At 39.5% G+C, this 14380-nt stretch overlaps 1 protein-coding gene across 1 annotated transcript in view; it reads left to right on the forward strand.

Moving 5' to 3' along the window:
- The window catches only part of ME1 (malic enzyme 1), a 239911-nt gene that overhangs the window by 18172 nt on the left and 207359 nt on the right, over positions 1 to 14380 (forward strand). The window contains exon 2 of the mRNA XM_002714552.6: positions 3852 to 3985. Within this exon, the coding sequence (XP_002714598.2) occupies positions 3852 to 3985 (134 nt within the window). The remainder of the gene's footprint in view (positions 1 to 3851; positions 3986 to 14380) is intronic.

The raw sequence follows: 14380 nt of genomic DNA on the forward strand, positions 1-14380 counted from the left end.
TGAAAGAGTTACAAAGAGAGACAGAGAGAGCGAGAGAGATCGTCCATATGCTGGTTCACTCCCCAGATGGCCACGATGGCCAGGGCTGGTCCAGGCTGAAGCCAGGAGCTTTGTATGGGTCTCCCACATGAGTGACAGTTGCCCAGGTGCTTAGATCATCTTCCACTGCTTTTCCCAGGTCAGTAGCAGGGAGCTGGATCAGAAGTGGAGCAGTGGGAACATGAATCAGCACCCATCTGGGATGCTGGCATCCCAGGCAGTGACTTTACTCACTGTGCCACAATCTCCAACCCCTTTCCGTGAATTTTTTGAAGTGACCTTGTAAAATGTGAAAGAATCATAGGACCATTTATTTCCCCAATCTTAGGGCTGTAGCTTCTTGTAGTTTCCCAGATTTTTAAGCCCTATGGATTGTGTGTGTGTGTGTGTGTGTGTGTGTTTAAAGGGTTGAATTAAGCGTTTTAATATGTCTTGAAAGTTTGGGCTAACGGTAGATGGGAATTGTAGCTACCAAACATCAAAGAACATTGAAAGATTTCCAGATGGCATCATAACTTACATGGCATAAGATTGGAGGACCTGTTAGATTCCATGAATTAATTTCAGACCCAGACACTGGAAAATTTATATAAAAAAGACTGGCTAATTATAGTAATACATGTTTGCTAAGTGACATTAAGTGAATGAAGAAGCATATGTTAGTATTTTTGACGTGTTTGCAAGACTTATTCTCAGAATGTTGATATTTTAATTGTTTTTGCAGGTAGATTGTCAAGGCAGGGTATTCAGAAACCTGCTTCATGAGTATTATATAGTATTATATGTATTTGAAACATTAATATTAACCTTTCTCCCTTCACTTGTCTAGTCAGAGAAAAATCTTTTGAGTTTCTTTTTTTTAAATGTATTATTGTGTATAATTTTGTTGAATTCCAAAGAGTTATATCATGTGATCTTATTCATTTATTTAATGTAAAGGTGCAGAGAGGGGAGGAGAAAGAGAGAGGAAGAAAAGGAGGAGGAGGAAGGGGGGGAGAGGAGAGTTAAAAGGGTTGTTTAACTTGTGCCACTGTGCCTGCTGACACATTATTTTAAATGCTATGTCTTCCCAGTTACATCTTAAACATGTGAGTATATTTTCTGTTTTGTAGATTTTTTTGCATATATATCCCTTTCTAGCAGCTTTAAATTTTAAAAGTAATTTTATCAGAGTGAATGTGCAAGTCAATTTCCTGAGCAGTGGAGTAACAGCTTTTAAAAAATTTTAATGCATCTCTAAAACTGAATATTTAACATATTCTATTTTCTGTGTGAGATAACATTGAGTTCTAATTGTGTTGGACTCTGTTCTAAGTACTAAGAAGAAAGCCATAAAAAATACAGATAAAATTCCCTAACTTCATGGAGCTTGTATTTTTGTGGGGGGAAAGAGACCATAAATGAAAAAGTAAATGGCAGGCAAAGTCTTCAGGCAAGACTTCAAGTGTCTTCTAGTGCCAACTGCACCTCCTAAGTAAAACACTGACAGAGTGTACTGGTTTTGAGATATCTAGGAGAGGGTGACTGGGCCAGACGTAGTTGGACACACTAAATCATCCTCTTGGAAAAGGGTCATCCTGCTGCTGTCCACTCATATAGAACATACTGGAATTTCAGAGGATCTCCTAGTTGAGCATGTAACAATGGCAACTTGTGCAGCCATGAGAATAGCTGCTAATGGAGAAAACATCTTGTAACTAGAGACCAGCTGTACTGATAGCACTTGCAGTCCTTGTGAGAATTCAAGTTTGTGTACCACCTCTTGCACTGCAAGTTCTGAGGCCCTTGGTCCCAGCTGTCTCTTGCAGTCCCCTCACAGATATGCACTAGGGTTTCAGTCAGTGACCAAAAGTATTTGTCTCTTTTCTGTCTGTTTTTCTGACATAGAAGGCTATTTAAACATAAGCCCATGCCTGGTGCTGTGGCTCACTTGGCTAATCCTCTGCCTGTGGTGCCCACACTCTGGGTTCTAGTCCCTGTTGGGGCGCTGGATTCTGTCCCGGTTGCTCCTCTTCCAGTCCAGCTCTCTGCTGTGGCCCAGGAGTGCAGTTGAGGATGGCCCAAGTGCTTGGGTCCCTGCACTTGCATGGGAGACCGGGAGGAGGCACCCGACTCCTGGCTTCGGATTGCCATATTAGGAGAGTGAACCAACAGAGGGAAGACCTTTCTCTCTGTCTCTATCTCACTGTCTGTAACTCTATCTGTCAAATAAAAAAAAAAAAATAAGCCTTTACACCAGTGGCATGAATTAATGGGCCTGTCCCTATAAAAAATTAGATGAAAAAGTTGTTCATTGACCTCGTTAGCAAACATGTTCATACCTCCTCAGTCAGAATCAGTCAAAGTTACAGTCTGTAACTCTACTTGTCAAATAAATAAAAAAACAGAAAGAAAAAGAAAAATTCCTTCCCAAGTTTGTTACCAGACAGGGGAGTCCTGCTGGTGCTGGGGCCTGACCCTCTAATGCCATCACCTTTGGGGATTTCCGTGTACCATTTGGAGGGAGGGCACAAACATTTGGACCATAAAAACGAACCGTAGTCACAGTCTGGTCCTCTTGGGCTTCAGTATTTCCAATGGGAGTGCTTACCAGGAGGACTCTATCTCAATCTACTCGGTCCTTTTCTTCCATTGATGACAATAAGGGTTCTCTGATGTTACTTCTAGATTATATCCCAGCAGATCTCTCAGAACCCTGATGGTTTTGTTCATGAATCCATAATTTCTGTTTTCATTTTTTTTACCGTTATTGAGCTCTATAGTAATTTATTACTGTTTAACAAAATCAGTGTCCATAAGACTAATAATAGGGCCAAAATGACACACTAGGTGAGTCTGAAAAAGCTTTGGACAGGAAGGAACATTGGAGGTAAGGCTTGAAGAACAGAAAAGGAAGACGATTCTTTCTTGACCATGGTATTGTGGAAGAATAAAAGGATCTGATGTGTCCAGGCAATAGTAAGAAGTTTTATGTAGGTAGGAATGCATGAGGATAGTAGGAGATGACTCAGGAGGGGACTGTTGGAGCTGCTACCTCAGAATCACGTAAGGCATTTCCTGAACTGTTTTAGAGATGGAAGCACAGGAAGTCACTGGTGACCTTACTTAACATTCATGATTTTAAAGTCTCTCAAAATTCTATTTATTTTTATATTTATTGACACTAAAATAATTATATCCTCTTTCATTTGTGTTTCTTAAACTAGTTTCCTACCATCTGTTCTCTAGTTTTGTTTTGACAATACCTGAGTGACACAGCTCTGAATATATTATGATATTCTAAATTTTATAGAAAAGGAAAATGAGATATGGAGAGCTTACATGACCTACACAGCCACATGGCCATGTTTAGAGTTACTCAAGATATTCTTTTTTTTTTTTAAAGATATTATTGATTTATTTGGAAGAGTTAGAGAGAGAGGGAGAGAGGGAGTGATCTTCCATCTGTTGATTACTCTTCAGATGGCCACAATAGCCAGTGCTGGGTAAAGCCAAAGCCAGGAGCAAGGAGCTTCATCTGGAGCATCTTCTATTTTAATTTGGTTTGTCTTCCACTGTTTTTCTCATACCATTAGTAGGGAGTTGGATTGGAAGTAGAGCAGCAAGGATTCAAACTGGTGCCCATATAGAATGCCGGTGTTGCAGGCTGGGGCCTGGTATGCCACAATACCAGCCCCAAGATCTTCTGGTTTTTAACTCTGTATCCTTGTTATATTTGTGTGTATGTATATTTGTATACTAATACAAATGTGTGTATATGCTTCATGTCTTTTTGTTTCCCTCAAATTATTGTGTTTTCCTTTTCTCCATAGGACTTGGCTTTTACCCTGCAAGAAAGACAGCAGTTGAATATTCATGGATTGTTGCCACCTAGCTTCATCAATCAGGAGATCCAGGTCCTTAGAGTAGTTAAGAATTTTGAGCGTCTGAACTCTGACTTTGACAGGTAACATATTCCTAAGAGTGATTTTTGTATTTTTCTTATGCAATTGTCTAGTTTGTTAATTTTTATGAAAAAGTTAAAAATATTTAATGCTTTGGAAAAGGTAATCTAATTAGAAGAAAGTTTGCCTATAAATACAATGAGTTTTTTTTTTTTTTTTTAAGTTATCCCTTTTAGGAACATTTGAATGAATTAAAATTCTATTTTCTAAATTGTATCCTCAGAGACTATTTTTCTCTTACAAAATTATTTTTGTAAGGGTAAATTATCAGGAAATGACATACTAAAAGATCAAAACAGACGGAAATTATGTTTGGTCAGACTTTAAGCACATTGTAGGAGATAGCACACTTTTTCAGCCTTCAAGCTTTAGAATTCAGCTTTTGAGTTTGTACAAAAATTAAAATGACACTTTCCCCTACCTTTGGAATTAGGTAACTCTATGTTGGAGTTCTGTCTATCCCACCAGCAGTGGGTCCAGGAACAAATTGCTTTGACCACTGCCATGGGCTTTGTATCTGCTTTTGTGTCTGTCCCTTTTTATTAAGCTGCTAAACCTCTGTATATCTCAGCTTTAAAAATCTGTGGGTTTGGAAATAATAGTGATTTGAAAATATTACGGGAGTTAAAAGAGCTAGCTAACCCAGTACTTATTAAGTATTGGTATTAATCAGAGTACTCTAAAGGAAAAAACCAACAGTGATTGTGTCTGTGTGTGTTTATGTGTCTGTGCTTTACGCATCTAACATCTTCAGGTAGGCTGGCAAGTTGGAGATACAAGGAAGAGTTGCATTTTATGTTTAAGGGCAGTGTACTGGCAGGATTCCTTTTTGCTGGAAGGGAAATCAATCTTTGTTGTATTAAAGCCTTCACCTGATTGGATGAGGCCCACTCATATCATGGAGGATAACCTAATTTGCTCACTCTACCAGTTGAAATGTCCATCTCATCAAAACCACCTTTGAATAAAAGTCCAGAATGTTATCTGATCAAATATTGTAACATCCTGTTACAGATTCTCCCACAATTGAAATCTGATCTCTAATGTGATAATATTAGGGATTGGGGCCTTGGTAGGTGATTAGGTTGTGAGCATGAAGCTCTCATGAATCAGATCACTGTTCTTCTAAGAGGAGCCCACGGAACTGTCTCCATTTTCTGTCACGTCTGTCTAATGAGAAGTCAGCCTTGGGCTAGAAGAGGGCCCTCACTCATGCTGGCCTCAGCCTTCAGAACTGTGAGAAATTTCTGCTGTTAATAAGGTACCAAGTTTATGGTATTTTGTTATTATAACCAAGGTGACCAAGACATTATCCCAACAAGTTAACAGAAAAAAAATTGGCCATCACAAATTTAAATATTGTCAACATGGTACCTTCTATAGTAGGAATGTTTGTGTGTACCCACCCAGATTCATATGTTGAAAGTAAGAAATGAGGAACTTTATAGGGTGATTAGATCATGAATGAGATTATTACCCTTATAAAAGGAATCTCACAGAGCTGCCTCGGCTATGTGAGGACACTGAATGTCTATGAGAAAGGAGTCCTTATCAGACACTGAATCTGCTAGTACCTTGTTTTTAGACTAACTTCCAGAACTGTAAGAAATAAATTCTATTCACTATAAGCTACCTAGGATATGATATTTTGTTATATTAACCCTAATGGACTGTGATGTCCCCCTTAAATAACTCTTTAAAATACCTGTAATCTCAGAATAAGAACAGTAACACAGTCAAAAGTCCACTTAATGTGATATAACTGTCCTGCATATAACCCAGATGTACTAACCCTATTTACAGAAGAGGATGTAAAATCCTTGGATGATGTTGTCTCTTTTCCTGGATATCCTTTAACTTAAGCACTATCATGTAAACTCGGTAATACTAAAATACTATGATAAAAAGTTGGTACTTTTATATTATCTGATACATTGATGAGAGGGAAGACAATCATGACATTTGTGCATGTGTACATGTGCACAAACACACACACACACACAAGAAAAAAAGGAAGAAATACACCTGATAATTAACAATTTTATTTCTGTTATTGGTTATGTGGTTAAGGCTGTTTTTATAACTCCATTTTTCCACAACCCATTCCATATTCTCTTTGTTTTCAGCAAGCACCTCAGCTGGTTGTGGTTCTTTACCTGGTGGAGGTGATCAAATTTTTTATTCTAAATAATCTGATCCATTAGTAATTCTGCCCCAATTGGGTTAAAATTTCCATTAGCTTTATTCACAAGGCATGGTAAAAGGAATAGACACCCCGAGGGGTCTCTGGTATCCCAGAAATAGTCTTCCTCACTTCTGTTGCATGTAGTACTGCACATTGCCCTCGCTGGTCCTAGTCAATCCCTTCCGGACAGCACAATAACTCATTTATTTTTTTTTCTTTGATGATTTATTTCTTTTTTTAACTTTTATTTAGCAAATATAAATTTCCAAAGTACAGTTTATGGATTACAATGGCTTTCCCGCCCCTTTAATTTCCCTCCCACTCGCACCCCTCCCATCTCCCACTCCCTCTCCCATTCCATTCACATCAAGATTCATTTTCAATTCTCTTTATATACAGAAGATCGATTTAGTATATATTAAGTAAAGATTTCATCAGTTTGCACCCATACAGAAAGACAAAGTGTAAAATACTGTTTCAGTACTACTTATAGCATTACTTCACATTGGACAACACATGAAGGACAGATCCACATGAGAAGTAAGTACGCAGTGATTCCCGTTGTTGACTTAACAATTTGACACTCTTGTTTATGGCGTCAATAATCTCCCTAAGCTTTAGTCGTGAGTTGCCAAGGATATGGAAGCCTTTTGAGTTCACCAACTTCGATCTTATTCAACAGGGTCATAGTCAAAGTGGAAGTTCTCTCCTCCCTTCAGAGAAAGGTACCTCCTTCTTTGATGGCCCCATTTTTTCTACAGGGATCTCACTCACAGAGATCTTTCATTTAGTTCTTCTTTTTTTTTTTTCCAGAGTGTCTTGGGTTTCCATGCCTAAAATATTCTCATGGGCTCTTCAGCCATATCAGAATGCCTTAAGGGCTGATTCTGAGGCCAGAGTGCTGTTTAGGACATCTGCCATTCCACGAGTCTGCTGTGTATCCCGCTTCCCATGTTGGATCGTTCTCTCCCTTTTTGATTCTATCAGTATTAGCAGACACTAGTCTTGTTTGTGTGATCCCTTTGACTCTTAGACCTATCAGTGTGATCAATTGTGAACTGAAATTGATCACTTGGACTAGTGAGATGGCATTGGTACATGCCACCTTGATGGGATTGTACTGGAATCCCCAGGCACGTTTCTAACTCCACCATTTGGGGCAAGTTCGATTGAGCATGTCCTAAATTGTACATCTCCCACCCTCTCTTATCCCCACTCTTATATTTAACAGGGATCACTTTTCCGTTAAAATTTAAACACCTAAGAATAATTGTGTGTTAATTACAGAGTTGAACCAATAGTACTAGAACAAAAAAAATGGATAAAGTATTACATTGTACATCAACAGTCAGGACAAGGGCTGATCAAGTCACTGTTTCTCATAGTGTCCATTTCACTTCAACAGGTTTCCCCTTTGGTGCTCAGTTAGTTGTCGCCAATCAGGGAGAACATATGATTTGTCCCTTTGGGACTTGCTTAATTCACTCAGAATAATGTTTTCCAGATTCAAAGCCAAGACACTCTGGCAAAAGATCTCTGTGAGTGAGATCTCAGTGGAAAGAACAGATCTTCAAAGAAGGAGGTACCTTTCTCTGAAGGGAGGAGAGAACCTCCACTTTGACTATGACCTTGTCTAAACAAGATAAGAATCGGAGAACTCAGAGGGCTTCCATAGCCTTGGGAACTCATGACTGGAGCATAGGGAGATTACTGATGCCATAGACAGGAGTGTCAATTGGTAAAGTCAACAACAGGAGTCACTGTGCACTTACTCCTCATGTAGGATCTCTGTCCTTAATGTGCTGTGCATTGAGATTTAATGCTATAACGAGTACTCAAACAATATATTTCACTTTGTGTTTCTATGGGGGTGCAAACTGTTGAAATCTTTACTTAATGCATACTAAACTGATCCTCTGTAAAAAAAAAAAAAATTATCAACTCCCAACTTGACTCTCACTGGGATTAAACATGACAATAGGTCTGATCTGTTTCATCATCATTTTAAAAAAATCATCTATTATTCCTCACTTTATGTTTCTGTGTGGGAGCAAACTGTTGAAATCCTTACTTAATGTATACTAAGCTGATCTTCTGTATATTAAGATAATCGAAAATGAATCTTGATGTGAATGGAAGGGGAGAGGGAGTGGGAAAAGGGAGGGCTGTGGGTGGGAGGGACGGTATGGGGTGAAGCCATTGTAACCCATAAATCGTACTTTGGAAATTTATATTCATTAAATAAAAGTTAAAAAAAAAAAATAATGTTTTCCAGATTCCTCCATTTTGTTGCAAATGACCGGATTTCATTGTTTCTGACTGCTGTATAGTATTCCATAGAGTACATGTCCCATAATTTCTTTATCCAGTCTACTCTTGATGGGCATTTGGGTTGGTTCCAGGTCTTAGCTATTGTGAATTGAGCTGCAATAAACATTAATGTACAGACAGCTTTTTTGTTTGCCAGTTTCATTTCCTTTGGGTAAATTCCAAGGAGTGGGATGGCTGGGTTGAATGGTAGGGTTATATTCAGGTTTCTGAGGAATCTCCAGACTGACTTTCATAGTGGCTTCACTAGTTTGCATTCCCTCCAACAGTGGGTTAGTGTCCCTTTTTCCCCACATCCTCTCCAGCATCTGTTGTTGGTAGATTTCTGCATGTGAGCCATTCTAACCGGGGTGAGGTGAAACCTCATTGTGGTTTTGATTTGCATTTCCCTGATTGCTAGTGATCTTGAACATTTTTTCATGTGTCTGTTGGCCATTTGGATTTCCTCTTTTGAAAAATGTCTATTGAGGTCCTTGGCCCATCTCTTAAGTGGGTTGTTGGTTTTGTTTTTGTGGAGTTTCTTGATTTCTTTGTAGATTCTGTTTATTAATCCTTTATCGGTTGCAGAGTTTGCAAATATTTTTTCCCATTCTGTCGGTTGCCTCTTCACTTTCCTGACTGTTTCTTTCGCAGTACAGAAACCTCAATTTAATGCAATCCCAAATGTTAATTTTGGCTTTGACTGCCTGTGCTTCTGGGGTCTTTTCCAAGAAGTCTTTGCCGGTGCCAATATCTTGCAGGGTTTCTCCAATGTTCTCTAATGATATGATGGTGTCAGTTTGTAAATTTAAGTCTTTAATCCATGTTGAGTGAATTTTTGTGTAAGGTGAAAGGTAGGGGTCTTGCTTCATGATTCTGCACATGGAAATCCAATTTTCCCAGCACCATTTATTGAATAGACTGTCCTTGCTCCAGGGATTGGGTTTGGATTCTTGATCAAATATAAGTTGGCTGTAGATGTTGATTGATTTCTGGTGTTTCTATTCTGTTCCATTGGTCTATCCATCTGTTTCTATACCAGTACCATGCTGTTTTGATAATAACTGCCCTGTAGTATGCCCTGAAATCTGGTATTGTGATGCCTCCTGCTTTGCTTTTGTTGTACAAGATTGCTTTAGCTATTCGAGGTCTCCTGTGTGTCCATATGAATTTCAGCATCATTTTTTCCATATCTGAGAAGAATGTCTTCAGTATATTGATTGATATTACATTGAATGTATAAATTGCTTTTGGGAGAATAGACATTTTGATGATGTTGATTCTTCCAATCCATGAGCATGGAAGATTTTTCCATTTTTTGGTATTCTCTTCTATTTCTTTCGTTAAGGTTTTGTAATTTTCATCATAGAGATCTTTAATGTCCTTGGTTAAGTTTATTCCAAGGTATTTGATTGTTTTTGTAGCTATTGTGAATGGGATTGATCTTAGAAGTTCTTCCTCAGCCGTGGCATTGCCTGTGTATACAAAGGCTGTTGATTTTTGTGCATTGATTTTATACCCTGCTACTTTGCCAAACTCTTCTATGAGTTCCAATAGTCTCTTAGTAGAGTTCTTTGGATCCCCTAAATAAAGAATCATATCATCTGCAAAGAGGGATAGTTTGACTTCTTCCTTCTCAATTTGTTTCCCCTTAATTTCTTGTTTTTGCCTAATGGCTCTGGCTAAAACTTCCAGAACTATATTGAATAGCAGTGGTGAGAGTGGGCATCCCTGTCTGGTACCAGATCTCAGTGGAAATGCTTCCAACTTTTCCCCATTCAATAGGATGTTGGCCGTGGTTTTCCATAAATTGCTTGGATTGTATTGAGGAATGTTCCTTCCATACCCAGTTTGCTTAGAGTTTTCATCATGAAGGGTGTTGTATTTTATCAAATGCTTTCTCGGCATCTACTGAGATAATCATATGGTTTTTCTTCTGCAGTTTGTTAATGTGGTGTATCACATTGATTGTTTTGCGCACATTGAACCATCCCTGCATACCAGGGATAAATCCCACTTGGTCTGGGTGGATGATCTTTCTGATGTGTTATTTCATTCTATTGCCCAGAATTTTATTGAGGATTTTTGCAAATATGTTCATCAGGGATATTGGTCTGTAATTCTCTTTCAATGCTGCATCTTTTTCCGGCTTAGGAATTAAGGTGATGCTGGCTTCATAGAAAGAATTTGGGAGGATTCCATCTTTTTCGATAGTTCTGAATAGTTTGAGAAGAATTGGAGTTAGTTCTTCTTTAAATGTCTGGTAGAATTCAGCAGTGAATCCATCTGGTCCTGGGCCTTTCTTTGTTGGGAGGGCCTTTATTACTGTTTTAATTTCTGTCTCAGTTATGGGTCTGTTTAGGTTTTCTATGTCTTCCTGGTTCAGTTTAGGTAGGTTGCATGTGTCTAGGAATCTATCTATTTTTGATAGATTTACCTGTTTGCTGGCATACAAGTCCTTGTAGTAATTTCTGATGATTCTTTTTATTTCTGTGGTGTCTGTTGTTATGTTTCCTTTTTCATCTCTGATTTTATTGATTTGGGTCTTTTCTTTTTTTAGTTAGTTGGGCCAATGGGGTGTCAATTTTGTTTATTTTTTCAAAAAACCAGCTCCTTGTTTGGCTGATTTTTTGTAATGTTTTTTTTTTTTTTTGATTCAATCCTGTTGATTTCTTCTCTGATTTTAATTATTTCTCTTCTTCTACTAGATTTGGGTCTGGTTTGCTGCAGATTTTCTAGATCCTTGAGATGAATTGAAATATATTTGGTGCCTTTCAATTTCTTGATGTAGGCACCTATTGCTATAAACTTTCCTCTTAACACTGCTTTTGCTGCGTCCCATAAGTTTTGGTATGTTGTGCCGTTATCCTCATTTACTTCCAGAACATTTTTGATTTCTCTTTTGATTTCTTCTATGACCCATTGTTCATTCAGGAGCAATCTCCATGTGTTTGCATATGCTCTTGGTTTTCCTGAGTTGCTAATTTCCAACTTCATTCCTTTATGGTCTGAGAAGCTGCATGGTATGATTCCAATTCTTTTGAATTTGCTGAGACTTGCTTTATGGCCTAGTATGTGGTCAATCCTAGAGAAGGTTCCATGTACTGCTGAGAAGAATGTAAATGCTTTATGTGTAGGATGAGAAGTTCTGTAGATATCTGTTAGATCCATTTGGGCTATAGTGTAATTTAAATCTACTGTCTCCTTGTTTGTCGCTCCCCCTCTTCGTGGAGGAACGACACAGGACCCTGCGCTGTTCTTTTGTCTGCTCGGCCCTCCCCGGGTTTTCTGCTGGTTCTTCCCGGGTTGGCTACCGTCCCTTCCACCTCCGTGGAAGGGCGGTTCCCCCTGCCACTTTCCCCACTTCTGCGGGGGAGCCGCACACCGCCGGCTGGCTCTCTCGGGAGCTGCTCAGGTGCTCCTTCAGATAGATGTTCCCCTTAGATGTTCCTGGTGCATGTTGTCTCTCTCCTCCTTTATAGTCCTCTTCCACCAATCCCAACTCTGCTACCCACACGCCGAGTATGCTGCTCTCCTCCAATCAGGAGCAGGTCCTGCTGTTTATTGGTTGAACTGGAGGCAGCTGTGTAGAAGCTGTTTACTCCTCTCCCAGCGCCATATTGTGGGAGAGCAGATGCATAGAATAAGTCTTAATTCGAGTAACAGTCTAGTCCCAGTTGCTCCCCACACTTGTTGACCTTCTGTCCTGTTGATCTATTTCTGAGAGTGGAGTATTGAAGTCCCCCAGTACTATTGTATTGGAGTCTAAGTCTCCCTTTAAGTCTCTTAACAAATCTTTTAAATAAACCAGTGCCCTGTAATTAGGTGCATATACATTGATAATCGTTATATCTTCCTGTTGAATTGATCCCTTAATCATTATATAGTGCCCCTCTTTGTGTCTCCTAACAGTTTTTGTGTTAAAGTTTATGTTGATGAGAAGTCTGCTGTGAGTCTAATTGGAGATCCTCTGAGTATATCTGACGTTTCTCTCTTGCACATTTTAGAATCTTTTCTTTATGTTTCACTGTGGTGAGTTTAATTACAATGTGTCGTGGTGAAGGTCTCTTTTGGTCATGTTTACTAGGGGTTCTATGAGCTTCCTGTACTAAGATGTCTCTGTCCTTCTCCAAACCCGGGAAGTTCTCTGCAAGTATCTCACTAAAAAGGCCTTGTAATCCTTTCTCTCTCTCCATGCCTTCAGGAACTCCTAGAACCCGAATGTTGGTTTTTTTAATAGTATCCTGTAGATTCCGAACAATATTTTTTAAATTTCTAATTTCCTCTTATTTTCTTTGGTTTGACTGTATACTTTCCTGTGCTCTGTCTTCTAAGTCCGGTATTCTGTTTTTAAGGCTCTCTAATGTGTTTGTCATTTGATCTATTGAGCTCTTCATTTCATTTTGATTTCTCTTCACTATCACACTTTCCTGTTCTACTAGTTTCTGCGTTTCATTTTGATTCCTCCTTAAGGTTTCATTTTCTTGAAGGAGATTTTCTATGCTGTCCAGTAAGGATTTCCGCAGCTCAAGCATTTGTTTTTGAAAACTTCTAATTGTTCTTATCATAAATTTTTTGAAATCGGTATCTTATATTTCTTCCATCTCATCATCTTCATAATCTTGGCTTGGGGTGTCTTGTTCATTTGGGGGTGTCATAATGTCTTCCTTGTTCTTGTTTCCTCCATTTCTGCATTTGTTGCTTGGCATTGTGGAAGTATTCTTTGGATTCTTCTTCCCTCGCTGTGGTGTTTTTTTTTCTTGTTAAACTATGACTGTATTAAGTGGACTGTCTGCTTTTGATGGAGCCTTAGAGGCTTGAGATGGGTGTGGCCTGAGAGCTCTATTTGGTTCCTCAGGGTTAAGGGTGTGCCAAAGTTGACACTCCGAGGTTAGGCATGGTAAATCTCTCTCTATCTCTTTCTTTCTTTTTTTGACTCAGAAGGGAATTCATTCCGCACAGCTGAGCAGAATTGGAGGTCGTTAGCAGGCGAATGATATACCCACAGGAGCCAGAGATCAGAAGCTTTTTCCCAAGGACCACACAGGGAATCTGTGCTGCCCTCAGTGTGGTCACAAATTCTCCTGCAGTCTCCCACTGGGTTGACAAGGTTACTGAATTGTAGCATTTCTGGAGAGTACTCATGTGAATTCCGTGAGTTCTCTCCCCCACCGTCTCTTTTCACAGTCTCAGTTCATTAGCACCACACATTCACGAGGTCCTAATCTCCTATTATCCCCCCCCAACCCAGAGTCAGGTTTTTCTGCTTGGCTAAGGGTGGGTGCAGCCCTGAGGTTGCCCCGCTTATGACGTATGTCCAAGATGGCTCCTGCTCTTTGTCTTGCTCGCCTTTGAGAGGTGAGCGGAGAGACAGAAACTCGTGTCGTATGGGTCACTTTTTTTCCCCCCCTCTCTTCTAGTTAGCCTGGTGAAATTTTCCCTATGGGGTGTCAGGCCTCGTTCCCTCTAGTCTCCTCTTTCCACTTCCCTGCTGGTATCTCAAGCTATTAAGATTCAGCTCACCTCATGTTCCTGCGCGCTGGTGCATTGATTCTGCCGCTGGTGTCCCAAACTGTGGGCTCCCATGCTCTCCATGCAGGTCTGCTGTGAATCACTAGTTCCGGAAGAGTTTCCTCTGCTGTTTCTTCCCCTACTCTTCCTTGAACCTGCAGTATCTCCACTTTTATTAAACTGTCTCTTCCTGGACTATCAGTGTGCTCCCTTTCTATTCTGCCATCTTGCCGCTCTCACAATAACTCATTTCTGCCTGTGATTCAGAGGTGTATGGTTTCTAAAGTGGTGGGGTGGCAGCCTTAACTTCCTGTCTAATAGGTTCATTAGTATGACTCTTGGTATAAACATTTTTGTCTTTGCAACTAAAATCTTTAGGCTAATATAGCATTTG

The sequence above is a fragment of the Oryctolagus cuniculus genome, chromosome 5 (genome assembly GCF_051225735.1).
Source record: "Oryctolagus cuniculus isolate XC-2025 breed Fujian yellow rabbit chromosome 5, ASM5122573v1, whole genome shotgun sequence".
In the NCBI taxonomy this organism is placed as follows: Eukaryota; Metazoa; Chordata; class Mammalia; order Lagomorpha; family Leporidae; genus Oryctolagus; species Oryctolagus cuniculus.